Source organism: Falco biarmicus, chromosome 4, assembly GCF_023638135.1.
Source record: "Falco biarmicus isolate bFalBia1 chromosome 4, bFalBia1.pri, whole genome shotgun sequence".
Taxonomy (NCBI): domain Eukaryota; kingdom Metazoa; phylum Chordata; class Aves; order Falconiformes; family Falconidae; genus Falco; species Falco biarmicus.
Window position 1 is genome coordinate 110420885 of NC_079291.1, and position 20599 is coordinate 110441483.

At 41.8% G+C, this 20599-nt stretch overlaps 1 protein-coding gene across 2 annotated transcripts; it reads right to left on the minus strand.

The window, feature by feature from the left end:
- Window positions 1–1855: 1855 nt before the first annotated feature.
- HRH1 (histamine receptor H1) lies at window positions 1856–20082 on the minus strand. 2 transcript variants are annotated; one of them, XM_056337855.1, is made up of 4 exons: window positions 19867–20082; window positions 6946–7077; window positions 6326–6421; window positions 1856–4352 (listed from the first exon to the last, which is right to left on the minus strand). In XM_056337855.1, exon 4 carries the CDS (start codon window positions 4242–4244, stop codon window positions 2814–2816), a length of 1431 nt encoding a protein of 476 aa, XP_056193830.1. In that variant the 5' UTR covers window positions 4245–4352; window positions 6326–6421; window positions 6946–7077; window positions 19867–20082; the 3' UTR covers window positions 1856–2813. The 2 variants fall into 2 exon arrangements, with proteins under 2 accessions (XP_056193830.1, XP_056193831.1); XM_056337856.1 differs by lacking the exon at window positions 19867–20082 and adding an exon at window positions 19379–19668.
- Between the last annotated feature and the right edge of the window lie 517 nt (window positions 20083–20599).

Consider the following 20599-nt stretch of genomic DNA (forward strand, 5'->3'; position numbering starts at 1 on the left):
TGTATTAATACATTTTAAAGTCAGAAAAGGCAATTGTCATGATCAAGAGGATAGACTTCTTGACAACTCCAAGCAGCCCTTGGGTGAGCATGTTTAAGCAGTGTACACTAATAACTGTAGCTGACTTAGTGTGCTGCTTTATTACCTCAGAGATCGCCTAAATTACCATCTATTTTGGCTAGAATTCCTGTTGCATATCACAATAGAAAAGAGATCATAATGGATGTGAATCTGAGCAATTGTTTGCGAAAGGCCAATGAATTACAGCATGTGTTTCAAAAGATGCTCCTTTGTAGTCCATACTTGTGCAGATACTGCTCCTGCAGTGAAAAAGTTGTCTGAATTCTGGAATGAATTTTGCTGCTTCTATATTCTGTCTATGTATTTTGCCTTTTTTCTCCTAGATTTGAGTTCCCTAACTGCAGTTTTTTCTGCATGCTACTTGAAACCAAAGTCAAGTGATATCTGACCATTGTACAGTACATTGAAATAGACTGAATTAAAGTTTATTCCTTTAACAGTTTTCCAATTTATTAAAATGCAGATATATTAGGACTTCATTTATTATTGAATACTTTAAATGCAACTGTTGACATTCAGGTGTTTAGTTCAGAGAAATAAAACTGACAAAGGATAATAATACATTGCATTTAGTTAGTGTATTATATCCAAAATTTATGAGCATCATGCAAACATTATCCAAAGTGTTGCATTCTTACTGTAAGTCTTGTCGTATTCACTTTGTGAAATAGGCACACGTGGCACAGGGGGACTCTAAGTAGCTCAGGATCATTAATTAAGAACATAGAATTCAGAATTTCTCCTCTAACCATTAAACTACCATTTTTCACTTCTGACGTAATAAAGATAGTACTCAGAACATCCCTTCAAGTCATCCCACCAAAATATTGACAATACTCAGTTAAAGGAGTTCCAGTTCCATCAGAACTTTGTTGTTAAGCTAACTGAGCAATTTCAGAAGCAAGAAAGCATTCAGGAAGTGGTAAATTCATCAGCACAACAAAATGAATGGGAGGATGTTCTTTTTACACTGAACCTTCAGGATGCCTCTCTAATCATCCTTCCCAAAATGTATGGAGAAGACTTAGATAAACTCACCATTACACGCAAATGTGACTAGCTGTTGAAGTTATCTGGTTCTGGGATTTCTGCTTAAAACTAACATACTCTACAGTGTTTGCTCTAAATGTTTCTCTTGGTTCCAAAGCAGAAGGATAGGAATGAATGCTTTACTGGTGTGCCATAAACAAGGCAGTGTGCAGTCATGAGATACTCAGCTAATATCGGGCCTGAGATCTCTGCCTCAATTCTCCTCCCTGCTCCCAATCTGTGTACTATTTTTTTATTTTGGTGTAATTGTTCTATGAAATTGTAAGCTTCCTGTTAAGTTACTTATGTGGCATATGCCACTGTGTACTTTTTTGCTGAGGATTTATGTTTTCTTTCTTTGGAAACAAATCCTTACCTGACTGCACTTAAGAAGAGGGAATTGATTCCTCTTGTATAACAGGGCATGTCTGTTTCTGACTGTTAGTATTTAGAAACAGTTAAATCAGTAATCTTAGCTGTAAACTTCTCTGTCAAGACCACCTGACAGCTTTTCCAGGTGGAGCTGTTTTCACAGGTGCTTGTCATTCAAGCTGTGGACGAGGCCCTGAGCAACATGATGTGATGTCAAAGCCAGCCCAGCTTTGAGTTATAAGTTGCACTTAGATGTCTTCCTGAGATCCCCTTCCAACAGAGAGTACTCTATTGTTGTGCATTTCTCCTGAAATATTTTACAGCATTTATTGCATGATTTATAAAATGCAATTAAATATAAAGGATAGAAAAGGTAAACATACTTCATGTTTATTTTTGTTTGTTTTGCAAGCTTGAGTTGCTCATGAGTTTGTCTCATTACAATAGCAAGACTTTACCTACTACAAGATAAGGATGTATGGATTAATATTGGCACTGCATGCTTATGTTATTTGCCAGCTTCCAGGAAGAAGAAAATATGTGCAATCTATCATCAACCATTTTCCATAAGTCTAGAAACAACAGCATGCCCTTCTTGAATAGATAGTCATAATCTGTTGATTATGGAAAATCTTAGCAAAATTTCTATGAAAAAAATACTTCGGTTTTTTTTCAGTGAAGTTAACATGTACAGGTATAAATGAAGCAAGCATGACATCAAAGAGATATGGCAGGTTACGATATAACTGACATTTCAGAAAAGTTTGTTTTTAGGGGAAGCTATAACGCCACAGTCAAAGAAAGAAGCTTCAGCTGTTTAAAAATATCTATCCTATTCAAACTGTTGAAGCTTCTTTCTTTGACTGTGTAAAGTACCTCCACTTGCAGATCTCACTGCACAAGTGATGTGTTCCTGTGTTTAATGAAGTTGAAAGAAAAAAATATATTTGGCCAGTCACAGAAACGTTATTCTTTTCCTTTTCTGTAGCTGAATAATTTATAAGTACTGAAGATCTCTATGTGTATCTCCAGGTTTTGTTCTACATGATGAAAGAGGTAATCTCAAATTGTAAAATGTGTACAACAGTGTAACAGTTCTGAGATTCCCCCTGAGTTTTTCAGATTCCTGATGTGAATCAGTTCTTCTTCAAATCTGTCAAAGCTGTTAAATCCATGTTTCCCACTTTTTTACTAACACTTATTTATAAATTACAGTTTTCTGAAGTTGTCTACTTTACCCATGGTGTTTGTCTTTGAAACAGGAACTTTTTATTTGGTTGAACTCTCAAGCTGCTTTTTAGCTCAACACCCCGCACCCCCCCAGACCCGTATCAGTGGATGTGAAGGATCTTTTTGAATGTCTTCTTGAAATTCTGGTTACAAAGAGGATATAGGAATGGATTTAAGGTGGAGTTCACATAGCCAAGCCATATAGTGAACATGTGTAATTTTGAAAATTGTTCATGGCCATGGAAAGCTATTACCATAAATAATACAAAATAGGGAATCCAGCACAGCATAAAGGCTGCCATTATGACCCCTAACTGCATAGCCGCTTTCCTCTCCCTGTTCCCATGCAGTCCTTGAACGTGCCTTTTGGAATGGGTGCGCAGACTTTGCCAGGTTTTCCTCAGGGAAGTCAGTCCTCTGAACTCCCTGTTCTCAGTCTTTTCCTGGGGACTGCAGGCTTTTTCAGGGTTAGGACTGGAGTGCTCTCTGCAGGGTACCTCCTCTGTGAAAGTGTGGCTGTCTGATGCATCACTTAAGTCACTGTCTTGTGAGCTAGGCTCTTCTTCATTTTCGTTCTCTTCTGTTACACACACGCACTTCTTTCCTTTATCCAGGCCTGGCTCAGGCTGGGCAGTGGTGAGAGGAAAACAGCTCCATTTAAGGACTTGCTGATTACTCTTGCTAACAAACGGCCTTGAAGACTTATCAGAATCACTGAAATGAAGCTCTGCCTCCATATTTTTGGGCTGAGGGGAGCTTTGCTTGTCTTTGGGAGGAGTGTCCTCATCTAAGATTTGCTTTTGGAGGCAAATATTTTGCTTGTTCTTCGTCTTACTCTGAGGTATGGGTTTTTTTCCTGAGGAAGACCAATACGATCCATTGTTGAGCTCTCGGTGTTGACAGTGTTTTCGAACAGCTCTGAATATTTTATAGTAGAACCATAACATCATGACAGAGGGTAGGTAGAAATTGAAAATGGCTGTCACCACTTTAAACCAGGTGACTTTAGAGAACTCAGTTTCACATTTGTTTTCCTTTACTTTCCTTTCCCCATTATTAGCAAAAACATGCCATCCTAGGATTGGAATGATCCACATGAAAGAGAGCAACCAACACCCCAAAATCATTAGTGACGCTCTCATTTTTGTTCTGTACTTGAGATATTTCAGCGGTTGCTGAACTGAACGATAACGGTCAATGCACAATATGAAGAGATTGAAAATGGATGCAGTGCTGGCCACATAATCCATTGACAGCCAGAACAGACAGACTGGTAAGCCTAGAGTCCACACAGGACTTAGGAGATAAACAATATTCAGGGGCATAACAGCTGCACCAACTATAAGATCTGCAATAGAGAGGCTGACAATGTATAAATTGCCAACTGTTTGCAGCTTCTTTTCAGTTTTCACAGCACATAGTACTAATATATTCATGACAATAGTGATCAGTGAAACGCTTCCCAGGAACACACCTAGAAGAGCTGAGTGAGGGTTAGTTGAGTTCTCTGTTGTGTTTGACATGTTTTGCATGAGAGCACGGAATGAAAATCAGAGATGTCCAGGCCTTGGAAATGCAGTCTTGGTTTACACTCCTGGATGAAAATGTGTTTGCTTGCTCTGTGATTGTTATTTCCAGAACTATAGAAAAGAACAGAAATACGTTTGATCACTGTAGTAGTAAAATAAAATAATAAAACTAATCTGTGCTTCAGCTTAGCACTGTCCATTTTAGGACTTTCCTAAATCATGAATTTTTACAACATTTTGCATATGGGTAGTTTGTGTTCTATGGAAAGTACTGGAGCAAGCTCTATGAACCAATCCAAAATTGTTTACAGAGGTGTTTTATGGGGCTTCATGTAATTCTTACCCCAGGATCTAGAGAAGAAATTTCAGTCCTCACTTTTAATTTGTTATATCTCATTAAATAGCTGATCAGGAGCCATAACATAAACTACATATTGGCAAACCACTTTACAATGTGTTAATATAAAGCAAATTAACATGTTTTGTACTAAATAGCTCTAAACACACCTGTGGGAGGGGAGGATAGAGAATGCCTGAAGAGAGATGTGTGAGAGGAGGATGGAGAACGTCTGATCTGGCAGGACATGAGAGAACAGCTGGGTATTGTAAAGGAGAGTAAGAAAGATAAACATGGTTATCTAGTAGCAAATAGGTGTCTGCATGCTTGTACTGATCTATAGCTATGTAACTGCATGAATGCTTTCTGCCCTGAGCCTGGTAGTACATACAGCTGGAATTTGTATCCGGGTTCAGAGATATAAATATGGGCTTCTCTGCACAATAAAGTGTCTCTGGTTGCACCACAACTGGAGCCTGTGCCTTCAGACGCCACACACACCTGTCATTATTTACAAACTACATCTAACAGTTTGGGAATACAACAGTTGGATTTAATTACCCACCAATAATATGGTATCATACGATGTCAAGTGACAAGGTACTCCATACAATAAAAAGACTCCAGCTGTATGCACTTTTAGTTGATACAGAGTCTCAAATAACTCCTAAGGTTGCACCCAGTGCCTATGTTTTCACTGGTAGGCATTCGTTCAAACTATAGCTAATGAATAAACTCTTCCTACCCAATTTAGGCTTACACAGATTTCAGACATTTAAAGATGGCAGCCCTATTTTATTTCAAACACAAACCAATAAAAGTTCCGGGAAAATAATAGGGGTTTTCAGGATCAATAAGCATCTTGCAGCCTCTCAAATGAATATAAATATAGGGTCATAGAATCATAGACTGGGGTGGGTTGGAAGGGACATCAAGGATCACCTAGTTCCAAGCCCCCTGCCACAGGCAGGGACACCGTCCACTAGACCAGGCTGCACAACCAGGTTGCCCAAAGCCACAGGGTCTTTTAGGATGAAGTCTGCTAGTCATACAGATGCCCAAGAAACATATGCCAGAACTGTTCTCCAATAACTTGGAGAAGCCACGTCAGTCCTGCACGCTTGCGGCTGCTGTTTGCTGCATTAAAGCGGAAAGTAAATTGGAAATAAGAGGAGTTGAGACTGAAACACATAGCAAACCTTTCCTTTATACTAGAATTTTTTTTTATAATTAATCTTTAATAAATTAGCTATTATTACTTGCTTAGAACTTTGGCATGAATTATGTGTAGAGCCTTCAGAATGAAAACTCTTTAAAATCTTCTATATCCCAGTGCTTAGAGTGCTGAGGAATTCCAGTGCATACACTGCAGTTAAAAAACAAGAAGGCAACCTACTAAACACTCACCATGGCATATACAAAACCTATTTTAGAGTGGGCCACATTTGCCCAGTTAGGCTTGTTTTCTAGTCACATTCATTTCTACATATTATTTTGCAGATGTTATCAAAGAGTGGTAGATTCCCTTTGTACAGACACAATAGTGTGTAGCTTTACGGTGATGTGACCTGCATGGGAGAAACTGTAGGTACATACTGCACTTGTGAACATAAAGGTTATGTATCAAATCATAGGCCTTAATTATAAAACGTGGTTTTTCTTCCGTTTTCTAACACAAGCATAGTAACTCAACTATTGACAATAAAAGGGGAAAGGAAGGGAGGGAATGCAGAGGTAAGAACAGTACCTTTTCAAAGTTGAGTAGATATGCTACTCCATTATCTAGAAATTCTCCATGGCTTTGGTATCTTCTTCTTCCCAACTGCTAACTTCATAAGTGGATCTAAAGTCCAAAAAATGATTAATATTTTAAGTCTTGGACCATATGATAAGTTCACCAATTTTGTCTCCAGGATACATAAGAAGAATATCTGTGAGGGTGATATGTATTGTCTACCAGTTCTCTCTTATAGTGTTTGACTGAGTTTATGTTCTGGTAAATTTCTTAAAGAAATGAGGAAGGAAACTGAGACTGTAGACATACTAGCTCAAAGTATTTCCACAGCTAACACTGAGAGGTATGTGTGGGATTTCTCATCCTTGTTACTCTAAAGATGGTCAAAACAATACAATGCAATAGATTATTCAATATTAGGTATTTCATATTGCAATTCAATAGTTCAGTATTTCATGCTACCTTTATCTCTTTTGTATTCCAGTAGTCAGGGTTGAAGCTAAAATGTTTGTGTGCTTTCTTACAAGACCCTAAATTGCTTCTTCCTTAAGCTTTACTTACAACTGCCTGGTGTTACGAGAGAAGATGCGTGCTTGGTAGCGGTAGCATGCATAGGTGGAGGAAATACGTACACTGTGGGGTATGAGCTCCAGAGCCGTATTCTGCAGTTCTGTATTCTGTACAGCCTTCAGGTTCTGTCATGTGTAGCTCTTCAGTGACAGCTAGTCAAGATGTCAGAAGATCACAGAGGCTTCAAGCATCTCCTGTTTGAGAATGAGAATAGAAATAACTCCATGGATCTTAAACCAACATATCCCAGCCTGTCATTGTCTGGTTGCCCACAGCTATACACTGGAACCTCTCTGCTGGAGTTAAGTGTATGGGGCATGGTCAAGTCAAGAAGTTGATGTTAATTGCTTCAGGGACCTCATAAAGAAATGACTGATCTTCAACCCCACCTATTTTAATTTAAATTTATGGCAAAATAAAGGCGAGAAGACAACTTTAATAGAGTCTTCAACAGAAAGAGTAACAGCAAAGTATCTGATTAGACAGCTCTCCTTGGTTATTTATGAACTGCATATGGAATAAAACATAGAGTAGGATATAGTAAATGGTGTAGACTGCTTCCCAAACTTTCTCTTTAGCACTGCTGCAGTGAGATAGGGTAGGATTCAGGAAGCAGACAGCAGAATTTGATCTGGAGAACTTCTGCTCCAAAGAAGGCATAAAGATCTAGCTTTTCAACTCATGCTCCGCTTTTATTAAAATATATTTTATTAAATGCTGAGCTTATGCAGGCTATAACAGTCCAAGAATGATGTCAGGTGATGCAAATCATTTGAGAATGCTAAGAACAAGAATAGCTCAGGGTAATGCGTTTTCTCTTTTAAAAATACACATACTATCAGGTTCTCCATATTTATAATAATTCTGTTTGATAATGTAATTTTCATCACAATTCATTTGAGCAGTTCATAGTCCCTGATGGATTTTATCTTCTCTGCTTTATAGACAGCTGGCCATGTACTATTAAATTTTAAAGTGGAATGGAGGAATAGGTCAAAGTGACCTGCTAAAAATCATACAATAATGTCAGATATGAAACCAGCCAAAGCTCCCTTGCTCTCCAAAGTCCTGACTACTATACTGGGGTTTTGTGTCTAGACTTTGGGTCTGTATTTGTTCAGACACCCTAGACAAACAATGTTGGTTTAGACATTAATTATCTTTTCCTTTTTTTTAACTTTAATGCAGTGCAGGCATCTTAGTCTGGCTTTCACCGTCTGACATCTTCCATTGCAATATGTCCACTTACATGAGAGGGTCTAACATGGCTGGAGTGGGACCATACCCAGTAACAAACGCCTCCAGTATTAATCACTGGAACAGGCTTGCAAGAACCATTTTCCCTAGTCTAGAGTGAGTTGATCTTGAGGCTAGATTAGGATATTGAAGCTTTACAGTGCCGCTGCATTCTTCTTATTGAACAGTTTGTTTTTCATGTGTGATCTTTTACAACCCTGACTTGTGAGTATTCTCCCACCAAAGAAAATATGATAAGTGTTGATGAAAAAAGAAGCCACTATAGGAGGTAACTGGAAGAGGGTGTGTGAAGGACATTCTTAGAATGGTGCTATCTGTCTCAACATTGCTGGCTGACCGCAGACCGACTCAGAGGCCCTGTAGAGAACTTGTCTATATCTGGCTTCGGCGGACCATGGACGTTGACCCAAACACCGCTGCATCTGCTTGACCACAAAACCCACACATCTCCTGTTTTGTACCCTCATCTCAGCAAGTACGCCCAGACCCCAGAGGATGAAAAATTCTCTGGTAAGACGGTATGGGTGCTTGCACCACCGCTGAGTGAGGGGTGAGGCTATGCAAAACAGCTCTTGGAAGGAGCAGAGACTTTTGGGTGAACAACTCTCGAACATCTATAAAAGAACCGTGACAACCAGCACCGAGTGGAATTCCCCACCTGACATGAAGTCGATCCGGGCTGATGGGACCCCCAGCTCCATGCGGTGGTAGCTATTGCACCTCTCTTTATTCTTCCTCTCTTTCTCTCTATTTCCTGCCTCTATGCGAGTACTATTAAACTTTTTTTTCTTTATGGCATTTGACCTCATTTGTGTCTTAATCTCACTCTGGGAATCACAAAGAATCTCCCCAGACCTGACCATTCCGGGCCTGGACAGGTGCCCATACCTTCAGCATGAAACTTGTATACCCAGCACATACTTCCTACCTATCCAGTTTTTTCTGAAGCCAAATCATACCTCTGAATCCATTAAAAAGCTGTACCAAGGGACTGAGTTGGCCACAAGATGCTTGGAATAGAGCAGAAATGCAATGTTGCCTTTGTATGAACTAGTGCTTGCAACTGTCTCTTTGCATTCCCTAGCACACAACACCATAAGCTGCTGTGGTTTCCTCCTGAGATCTTTCAGATCATGCAGAAATCTCCTTAGCAATAAGTTATCACAGGCATTTAGCAGCTGTCCTGGTTCAACCCGAGGTGGCAAGGAAGTATCACGCAGCCACTTGCTTGCTCCCCCACCCCCAGTGGGATGGGAAGGAGAATCAGAAAGAAGGTAAAATCCATATATAGAGAAAAGAACAGTTTAACGATTGATATAAAGCAAATAATTTATATAATAATGGTAAACAACAATAATGGTAGTAGTAGTAGTAATTAAAAGGGAGACAACAAAACCCAAGAAATAAACAGAAACAAAAATCCCCAAACCCCAAGTGATTCACAATACAACGGCTGACCACCCACTGACCGATGGCCATCCCACCCTCAAGCAGAGATCAGCCCCTCCCGGCCAATTCCCCCAGTTTATATATACTGGGCATGACGCTCTATGGTATGGAATATCCCTGTGGCTAGTTCGGGTCAGCTGTCCTGGCTCTGCTCCCTCCCGGCTCCTGGGGCACTGCTCGCTGCCAGAGCCTGGGAAAAGTCTTTGGCTTTGAGTAAGCACTACTTGGCAACAACTAAACCATCAGTGTGTTATCAACATTACTCTCATACTAAATCCAGAACACAGCACTGTGCCAGCTACTAGGAAGAAAATTAACTATCCCAGCCAGAACCAGGACAATAGCATAGCAGACATACTGCAATCCCACACTCGTGTGTGTACAGGAAAGAGAATGTTACGGCTTTCTTGAATCTTCTAAGGGCTTGAAGAAGGCTTCCAATGCATGATTTCTTGTGCATCTTGCACCAGTCAGCGTCCATGCTCTTTCAATAAGGAAAAAGTTGTAGAAGACCTACATCTCCCTCTTGTACACAGGCCAAGAGAACGGTACAAGAGAAAACAGTAAGCTCCTCCTAAGAAGCAAAGGTGACTGCACCCAGAACAGCATGCAGAGAGGTTGCATTTAGTTGCAGAAATGTTATGTTGTTGATCAGTGCCCTCTAATACCACCCTGTATTTGGAGCTTTGGCCCTTATGCCACTTGCCATACATCCTTGCCCACTAAGATTACACTGAACTGCCACGCAGTTGCCACTCTTTGCTAGAATTAGGACATGTTGCCATACAACTTTGTCCAACGGAAGGTAACTAGAAAATAACAAGCCTTGCTCTGTATTATGAAATTCACTGATCAGCTCTACCGTGCTGTAGAGAAGATTGTAACCTATGCTTTTTGTTCTTAAACTTCCTACCATCATCATTGGTATTGATGGTACCAAATATCAGCAGTTGGGCATCATGACAGCACTGTGATTCGCAATAGCAGCTTCTTGATCTTCATTGAGGCACACGCCATTTTAAAGTGGCTGCAGACTGGTTGTGGTATATGTACCCTTGTTCAGGAGCTACTGATTTAATTCCTTATCTGTAATTCAGTTTTCAGCAGAGGTACTGTAATAATACTTAATAAATGTGTTTTAATGTTTGGACAGTTTAAGTCTCGTTAAACTGAGCCAAAGCTCACTAATACAGAATAGATTTTAAAGAAGACAATCACCCTAAGACCATAGCATCATAGAATCATTTGGTTGGAAAAGACCATGGAGGTCTTGGATAGCTCTTGAGCATTTCTAAACCCTGACCTCACCGTGAAATGCCTTCTTTAGTTTTTACTGTCTGTGAACAGCTTTTTCTACAAGGAAAAGCAGCAATCATTATTTGCTTGTTATAGTATCACAGTGCTAATTCTTCCAAGGAGCAAGAATCTACTGGGAGATCCTAAGTGGATGCCTTACTGACTCATTAGTGCAGGTGCAACCTATTAGCCCTGACTAAGTGGGAGTAAGTTTCTAGAAACAGATGTTGGCATCTCTCTTGTGGATAGGTTTTAAAGAAACTGCAGCCACAATAAGAAAAGGCTAGGCTAGAACAAAATTCTTGTTCATCAGACTAAGTTCAAGGCAGAAGGTAAGATTTGATTCCAGATGACCTCTGTTCGCTATGTTGTGCTTAAGAAACCATATTAAATCATCCTTTAGGTATTGAAATTATTAACATGTTAGGGGTTTGATTAATTTTTCTCTCAAAGACTTGCTTATTTCTCTGTAAGAAAACAGTCCCCAGGCAACACCTGCTGATATTCAAGGAAAATTTTTGATCAATAGTAAATGAAAAAACTTGATAACCTGCCTGCTGTTTCCATTCAAATGACCCCCTGTCTCTGTCTAAGAACTAGTTGGTTTTTTTTTCTTTTTCCTCAGAAAAGTGCCTGCCACTATCAAAGGAAAAACTGGATTCCATCTGTGCTTGAGTTATCTCTTCTAGGCAGTCAGAAATGAAAAGATTACATAATCTGAAGCTTTAGTGTCTGAACATTCAAATTTTGCCAGACCTCCTAAATCGTCCTTCCCCCCCCCCCCCGCCCCGCTACCTATTCTAAAGGCAGTGAGAGTTATAAATAAATCTTTTACTATGTGAACAAACAACCCAGCCTGACTGTGAAGAAACTCTTAACTGACGGATTCGGATGTCTGGCTGTCTAGTTTTGCATGAACTTGTACCGCATGCATTTGGTGGCAGAGAATTTTCAGTAATTCTTGATGGAAATGCTGTCTTAGGGAAAAATGAGGCCAGAGCTAATGTAGCAGATGGACACTATTGCAGATGTGCTGAAATCTACTTTACAGACCAGACTGCAGAGAGAAAATTGCTGAGTTGCTGGACTGGTGGTCTGCATGCTCATTTCAGGAGTGGGATGCCCTGGGAAAAGGTGCAGGCCTTCAGTGTGCTGGTGGTGGTTGGCAAAGGTGCTGTTCCTGGGGAGGGCAAAGACAAGCTGGCTGTTTCTGAAGCCTTCTACACACTTTCAGTTCCAAAGAGAGTGAACGGTCCAATGCTAGAATTACTGCACTTCTTTGTCCCCTCCTGGTTCAGTCACTTGCCTAAACGAAACGGTGAATAGGCTGTGTAGTTTCAGAGCAAGAACAAAGCAGAATAGAAGAAGTAATGCTGTTACATCCACACTCCTAAGGCATATTCATTCAATCATCTCTAGGAATGCACACGATGACTCAGTTTAAACTAGAACTGAAGTCTTCTTGAATTAATTTATCCATTTATTCTGAGCATGCAGTACACTGTGAATGGTCCTCCAACGCTTGGAGCAGTGAGTAGGGGACCACTTCACGCAGCATTGCAAAGGAACTAGAGCAAGGTCATCACTTCTGCCCTTTTATACAGCTGTGGTCTGATCTGTGACATCAGATTTATCCTTATTCCTCTAAACTGGAGGGTGATGTTCTACAGTTAGCAAGCAGACCTTATGAACAACAAAAAGACAGAATGCAGAGGCTGTTGTGAAGGGAACTTGAAGTTTTTAAGGAATTTTATGAAGTCTTCCAAGGAGAAAAAAGGCATTTATCATTATAACTGTATGATATACTGAATTTGTAACTTGCTTATAGAAGGGTAGTTTCTTTTCAGTCCAGTAATACTACTGTGCTATTGCTAATTTTTATTTGTATATCTGGATTTTAGGGTACAGACTGTCAGGATTGCAGGTAAATACTTCTGCTTTTACTTAATCAAGGAAATACTACATCTGGTTTTCTTAGTGAAGCATAACTCAAAGAGCAAGAAAATGGGACAGGCTGAAAGATTTGAAAACATCAGTGAAAGTTCAGCTTTGGGCTTGTACATGATGCTTGACTTGATTGTACTTGATATTTTCAGGTTTTAGTTTTTATAGAATCACAGCCACATGCATCAATCAGACTGGCAGGCTACACGCTGCTGTCAGCACAGATTTTTCTGATTGTCTTTATGCTTTTATTTGGCTGAGGGTCCTGGCTTTAGTGGGAATGAAATCATCTACAATTTTAGCTATCTGCCAGCAAAAAGTTTAGACCTCCGCAGCCTTCTGAAACAAAGTTTTAGCATGAATAATGCAAATCATTATATACAGTCATGCTGTCCCTCCTATTTGCACACATGCATCCCGAGTCCTTAGCTTTCTACAAGAAGCACTGAACTCTGTGAGGAAATTGAGTCACCACGGCAGTGTCTGAGCTCAAGTTTTGATTAAGGTGCTGTACGGTGGCTGCTTTTGAAAAGACTTGTCTCTTTCGGAAATAACTGCCTCTGGTGTTCTGACCTTTCACCCACCTCCCCCTGACTCGTGCACTGTTTTCTTCGTTGCATTAAGAATACTGTACTGGATCGTATCTTTAATCTTCCTCTCGCTTTACAGTCTGATATCTTTGGGTAACTACTAAGTCTATCTACTGTTAAATTTCTTGTGGGGGGTCAGGGAAGGAAAACAGCTTTTCATTTTGTGCAGTGAGAACAAACATGCTTATTTTACCGTTGACAAATTTCTCAGAGGTCATTTAAAAGTATTGTTAAATCATTAATATAAAATTTTGCCATTAGAAAAGAAAAAAACCCAAAACCAAACCAACTGCGTAGCCAGTTATGTTTCTAATACTGCAATAGTGTACCTTTGCTGACCTTACACTCTTTCCAGTTTTAAACAGCGTGTTGTGCTGCTACATGGAACTGAGTTAGTCCCAGAGTTAACTAGTGTGCTTCTGTGGCATGTCAGAGTGGTCAGTCACTTTCCAGCTTAATTGAGAAGTTAAATTATATGCTGTTATGAATGCACATCACTTCAGGGGAACTAGACAAACTATTATAACCTGTCAAAAGCATATTATTTCTGTAAAATTTGGAAGAATGTAACTTCATGGTACAAGTACAGCTTCACTGTCAAGCAACTGGAAGTTTGAAATGTTCATTACTTCAGTTGTGCCTATATGGAGATACTGATTTGAAACCATTTGGCATGAAAAGCATGATTTACTACTTGCTTATGCCTTATCTACATGGAGAAGCACCTTGTAAAAGGAGTATTTTGAAACAAATCTAATTCATCCCAGTTATTTGGCTTCAGCTGATACTCACTTTGCATCCTTCCATCAAGTCTTATGTTTCTGTTCTTGGGCACTCACAAACACGAGAGGTTGGTTTCAAAACTTAGACTCACACTGTAAGGGCCAGTTCCTGAGCAAAGACTAATTGCAGAAACATTCCTGTGAAGGTTCTTACTCTCATTAGCATAACCAGAGTGCCATCAAAGCTCTTTTCCTTGTGCAGGGGAGTCGGTCCTAGGGAAAACTTTGCTCTGGTTTTGTTATTTCTAGTGTGTTCCTGTGTATGTGTTCTGCACTTTTTTTTTTTTATGAAGTTAATTATTTGATCTCCCCAGATGACAACAAATACAACTTTTACCATATGGTTCCTATATGATCCCAAGTATGTGTGAACCCAGAAGTATAGGCTAGGTATTGTTTACAGTATACAACCCCCCCCCCCCCCCCCCATTTAACTTAAAAAAATGATGATCGGAAGCCATATTCTTGGAGCTGTGGCCATCTGTCAAAAATGGAAATTGAATCCAAAATACAAACGTGTTAGTCTAAGGAAGTGTTCACATAATAATATGCAATATACAGAAAAATATCAAATATTTGTTCAAAAAAGTTTCCTGTACTATGTAAGGTATATACCCAAGAAGTGAAGCTTAATGTGCATCTAAAATGCTTTCCTGTGTAGAGAAATCCTTGTGTGAATGGAAAATACTGGCAATAGTAGCACTTAATTGTATGAGCATGCATGTCCTGATTAATTTGCATAGATGAGCATACAGTTTAACATACAGTTTAATGCTAAGTAATACTTTACTCCAAGCAGGAAGCTAAACACCAAAACCAAATGGAGTCCTGTGAAGTTGGATTTGGTGTAGAGTGGTTAGGAGCTGAAACATTCTCCTGAACCACCTACGACTAGTCAAAGGCTAGCGAGTAGTGGTGAAGGGGAAAGACAGTGCTTATGTTTCCTTCTTTAAAGAACAGTTACCATTTGTGGCATGCAATTTTACTCTGGCTATGCTCTTTGCTATAAACAGTTTACCATTAATACTGTCAGATTTCACATGCTGTTTATGCTTAAGTCCTTTCAAAATTGTTTTTTGCTGGTGTATTTATGGTACTGATTCCACTGCACATCATCTCTTTTCTGTTTCCTCTCTTTAGAACTCAAAAATAGTGTTGAAAGCTGAAGTGAAGCACGGAAATCTGCAGGCTTCCACAGTATCTACCGGTTCATGGCATTGTTCTGGGTTCTTAACGTTACTTTTTAGGCTGAGAATTGACTCAAGAGCATTATTTTTCCATGCATAACTAAGGACAGAGCACCTATGTCTTTGAGATCTCGAACACTGGCGTTTGTTTATACTCCAAACCACATTCTGCTGCTTTGAATTTTCATTGTTCCAATACTGACGCATATTCAACAGTGATTTGTAACTCCTGGAGACACAGATCAATAGTTGAAATCAGGCATGGAAAGCGAAGGAAGAATAGAAGAAAGTGCATTTTCCTGTGCATTTCAATACATCCTGCTTCGTGCCAAAGCTGTAAGGTTCTCCTTTTGCAGTCCTTTGCTTCAGCTTCCCTGAGCTTCCCCAGGTTTTTCCTGGTCGTCCCTCTGCCCTTTCTTTTGCGGGGAATGGAATGTAATAGCTGGCCTGTATGATTAATATGAAAGCTACAGGAATAGTATCAGGAAAAAATATTAAATATTCTCTGGCATTCAACTACTGACAGAAACTTGGCTAGGGAAACACTACTTATTATTTAAGAAGAAAAAATTGTCAGGATGTGGTTCATAACCTGGAGAGCCTTAATTTACAGGAATACAGTTGCAGGCTCGTTGCTTGTCAGCAGAACCAGTGAAGGCAGTAGGTTCGGTGCATTTGTTTAGGAACATTTTGCAGTTTAGAAAAGGGGAAAACAAACACATGGAAACTGTAGCTGCTTAACTGGAAAGAAGGTTTTCTTTTACGGGGGATCCCATAAATGGAATAGTGAATTGCAGGAGAATCATACAAAACTGAAAGCGACCAAGTTACATTTAATGTTAGAATCAACTTGAATTTCTTCTAGTACATGGATCGTAGTAGAGCCATGTCCTTTGACTCAGTGAATAAAGTACATGAACAAATATGCAACAAGCAGCCTAAAAATCTCATCTAATCTGGAAGCAGTCAATACGTGGCTATACGCAGCTAGATTATTACCGGAATCTACATCCTAAGAAAGCAGCTGAACTTTGATGTATTACAGTTTAAAATGAAGCCCATCTCGAGAATTTTCAGCAAAATTATGTAGTCTTAGCCATTTGAAAGTTGATGTTTGGGGTTTTTTTTTTAAGATTGTTGTTAATGAATGTGTATCACTGACAGCTCTAAACCATGCTGAGGAATACCGACCCGGAGCAGAGGGCATTTTTACATTCGCTGTCCTTAGTAGAGTCAGTATTTGTAGGAAAGAGATCTCAAATACCATGTTTTAACTTCCAGTAGCATCTCCTACATCAGGACAGTCTGTAAGTGTAGCTTCAGCATCTTTCACGTGTTGAATGCATGAGGGAGACTTGGAAACCTGTGGGATGCCTGGGTGTGTCCTGTCTAATGCTGCCATCTTCTGATGAGCGACCTTCATTTTCATATACTAATACTGAACCTTTAGAAGTTTAAGTTGTTGACGATGTATACCTGTGCTCAGCAATATAATTCCAACTTAATTAAACTATTTTCTAGATACTGTTGTATATGATATGTATGTACAATTTCTTTTTTTCCCGAAGAAATGTAGTATTTTTTACATCTGTGTCTTAACCTGAAATTATCAGTGGACAGATATATCCTTTTTTCCCCTCTGGCTGGCATTTTTGCACAACTCTTTTTAATGCTGGGCCTATATTTCACAAGCACTAAACCCAAAAGAGCTAACAGAAAATGGATAAATTACAAAGAATGTTCTGGCCTTCAAAATCTACACCCAGACCTTCTATTAAACTCTTCTTCCAGTGACTCAACTTTCTGTTTTGAGTTGTACTAAATGTCAGTTTTTCCATGACAAAAATACATATATGTTCCTGTGGTGGTATTTCCCATATATGGATTATTTTTTTCCCAGAAACTGGGGGGAAACCCACCATGACTAGAACCCTAAAGCTTCCAGATAGGGTATTAATTTTCCCTGCTAGCCTAAATATCATCAGCATCATGTAGTTCATTATCAGTGTGATCTCTTAACAAACCAGTATTTAAGTGTTATTGTCATTAAGTAGCACAGTGCTGGAGAAACCTTCCCTTCCCTACTCCATTAGCTAGCTGTAAAAAGAGACTTTTGCTGTAGGTGTTAGGCCTATTTAATAACTGCTGTAGTAGATGAAAACTCCTTTGTGCTTTGATGCAGTAAACAAAACCACAAGCTTAAAATCTCTTATAAATAAGGGGAATTTTTCTGTGTTTTGGTGCCTTTAAAACGGAGTAGCTGCAGTGGTGCCTTTTCGCTGGGGATCTGTTCTGTTCTTGGAATCCTTTAATCCAACTTCACTAAACCAGGAAATCTTTCATACAGGGACAGCAAAAAATCTTTAGAGGTTTTTGGATTCTGCCTTGTGTTACTACTTACTCCAACCCTTGATGAACTGTAGAATAAGCTGGTTTTAGTCTTTCTACGTCAGAAATAGTTACCTTTTTAAAATGTAGCTCAACCAGCCATTTAGATACCGGGATTTGTCTGTTTCTTTCCAAGTGACCTGGTGAGTCGCTACTGGAGAATCACTAAACAAAAAATCATGTATGTAAATGCGAGCTGTTAGTCCTTTAAATGTTGAGGTTGCATACCCCAATACTATACCTCCTATGCAGTTTCATGGTTTCCAGTAGAAATAACTGGGCATGGATAAACAAAGCTTCATTGTCTGATAAAAGTTAACCACTTGTTACAGGTAACAGTGTAACAAAAAAGTGGGGAAAAAAAGACTGATGAACCTATCTATGAATAATTTCTCTGAATTCTGAAGAAATGCTAGATGTGGATATTATTTTAGAACAAAAATAATTCAGCTTCAACAAAGATGGATTTCTCAAGTTCAGATTCATATCCTTCAAGTTGTTTTCTTTTGTCTAGCTCTTTGTATATGTATCGAAGAATCTAATGTTGCTATTCTTCAAAAGAAGGAAAAATATCTTAGAACTCGCCTTGCTCCAGAGTTAGTGTCTGGTCAAGGTAAGCACAAACCAACTCATGATCATACTAATATTACAATTCATAATAGGAAATGTGTTCCTAATACTTATTAGGATCTATTACCCAAACAAGACTACAGAGCAGTGTCTTTAACATTTTATGAAACAGATTGAACCCTTTAGGCTTCAAGAAAATCAGACATTTACTGTGAATCTTCCCTCCCAAGCCCCAGAGCTACTGAAGTGCTGATCAATATGAAACTTCTTTGGCAATCTACCAAAATGAACTTGAATTTCAGCCCAAGTGAACTTTTGGTGCTTTTAAGCTATACAAAAGACTTCATCACAAAGATGCACAAATTTAGAAATCCCAGTGGGTGTGTGGACTTACTGTCCCTTTGTATGTTAACAAAAGTAAGCCCTGTTACTTAAAAGGTTTGGTTTCAGCTCATTTAGATATGTTAATGTACTAAATTATTTTTTTGCTCTAATTTGGAATATATATCGAGTTGTCAGTCTCTTCAAATGTCTGGTAACCTGACTGTAGTAATATGATGAGCTCCTTCATATTTTAGCAATTACCCATTGAGTGTCTGAACTCTTCCTTTTATATATTTATATAAATATATGACTAAAACAATGTCTTAACTTTCTCCAGGCAGTTTTAATGTTGCTTGTTGAATTAAACGAATGGCTAGGATTAACTGCTGGAGCACAAGGTCTTACAGCTAGAGAGCCTGGCATCTTGCAAGTAAACAGTTTAGAAGCAGCTTATCCAAGAAGTCTGATTCCTCTCCATCATTCCTGCGCAGTGTCTGCAAAGGAAAGGCTGGAGAGGCTACACGAAGCATTGCCCAGCGGTAGCTTTAGGGCAGGTGATGTCCCTACTATACCCCCCGTTCCCGCTGTCCCTCCTCAGGGTGGGATGGACTTCTCTGCATTCGGGAAATGCCACAGGACCCGTGTGGAAATTAACGCAGCCACGATTTCCCCCCACCGGCAATCGTACGATGGCCTTCTCACCCTGACCTTCGATATTCAGGCAGCCAGAGTCACCGCCAGGTGTAATGGGGACGGTGGGTTCTTCTCCTCCTTCCCCTCACCCGCACAGCATCCTCACGCGCGGTGCCCCGCCAGCTCCGCGCCCTGCGCGCTCGGGTGCGCGGCCGGCCGCCGGGGAGGCTGGCGCAGCTCCTCGTGTCCTGCTGCCCCTTCCCTCGGGAACGCCGCAGCCCCCTCGGCGTGTCGGGCGGTGACCAGCCTGGCGCCCGCCTGTACGGAGCCGCTCGCCCCGCGCCGTGCGGAGTGCGGGGCAGCGCTGCGGGGCACGGCGCTGCGGAGCACGGCGCGGAGCAGCCGCCTCCGCCAGGCCCGCAGCCCCAGCCCAGCGGGGGCGCCGCAAGCTCGGCGGTGCCCTTGCTCCCGGCCGCTGGTCCCGCCGCCCGCCCCGCCGCGCCCCGCGCCGCCGCCCCCCGCCCCGGCCCGGCTGCCCCCGCCCGCGGGCCCCGCGCACTCACCGGCAACGCGAGGAGGCGAGCGGCGACCGGCGGCGGCGGGCGGCGCAGGGCTCGCACGGGTGGCGGCAGCCGCGCCGCTGCCTCCCCGTTCCCCGGCCGGTGCCCGCGCCCCCGGGCTGGGCCGGGCTGGGCCGGGCCGGGGGTGGGGTGGGCTGGGGGCGCCCCGCCCCGCCGGTGCGCTGCCGGCGGCTGCTCCCGGCCGAGTTTCGCCCGTCTGCGGGCCCGCGCCGCCGGGGGGAGCGCTCGGCTCTGCCTGCGCGGCTCCGCGGGGCCGGGGGGCCGGGGGGCCGGGGCCGGCACCGGGCGCTGCTGCTCCGCCCGCGGCGGCGTCTCCCCTTCCCGCTTCAAGTGCCGCCGGCGGCCCGGCTGCAGCCCGCGAACCCCCGCGACGGGGGGGCGGGAGCTCCGCCGGGGTCTCGGGAGCTCCGCCGAGCCGGGGGCGCCGCCGGGGCCGCCGCCCGCCACCCCCGAAGGCGGCTGCCGTGGCGGCCGGGAGCGCCGGGAACGCCTGTGCTCTGGGGACGCTGGTGCCCGAGGAGCAGAGATGCTCCGTCGGCAGCGGGGCAGCTGCCCTGCGAGGGGACGCGAGGAGTTACCCCGGGAACACCGGGGTCCTGCGGAGGAGCGGGGATGGGACCCTGGGTCGGGGTCACCCCGCGCTTGTCCTGGCTGCAGGGCCGTGCGCTTGCGCTGGCAAAGAGTGGGTGCTCTTACGCAGCTTGGTAAAAGTTTC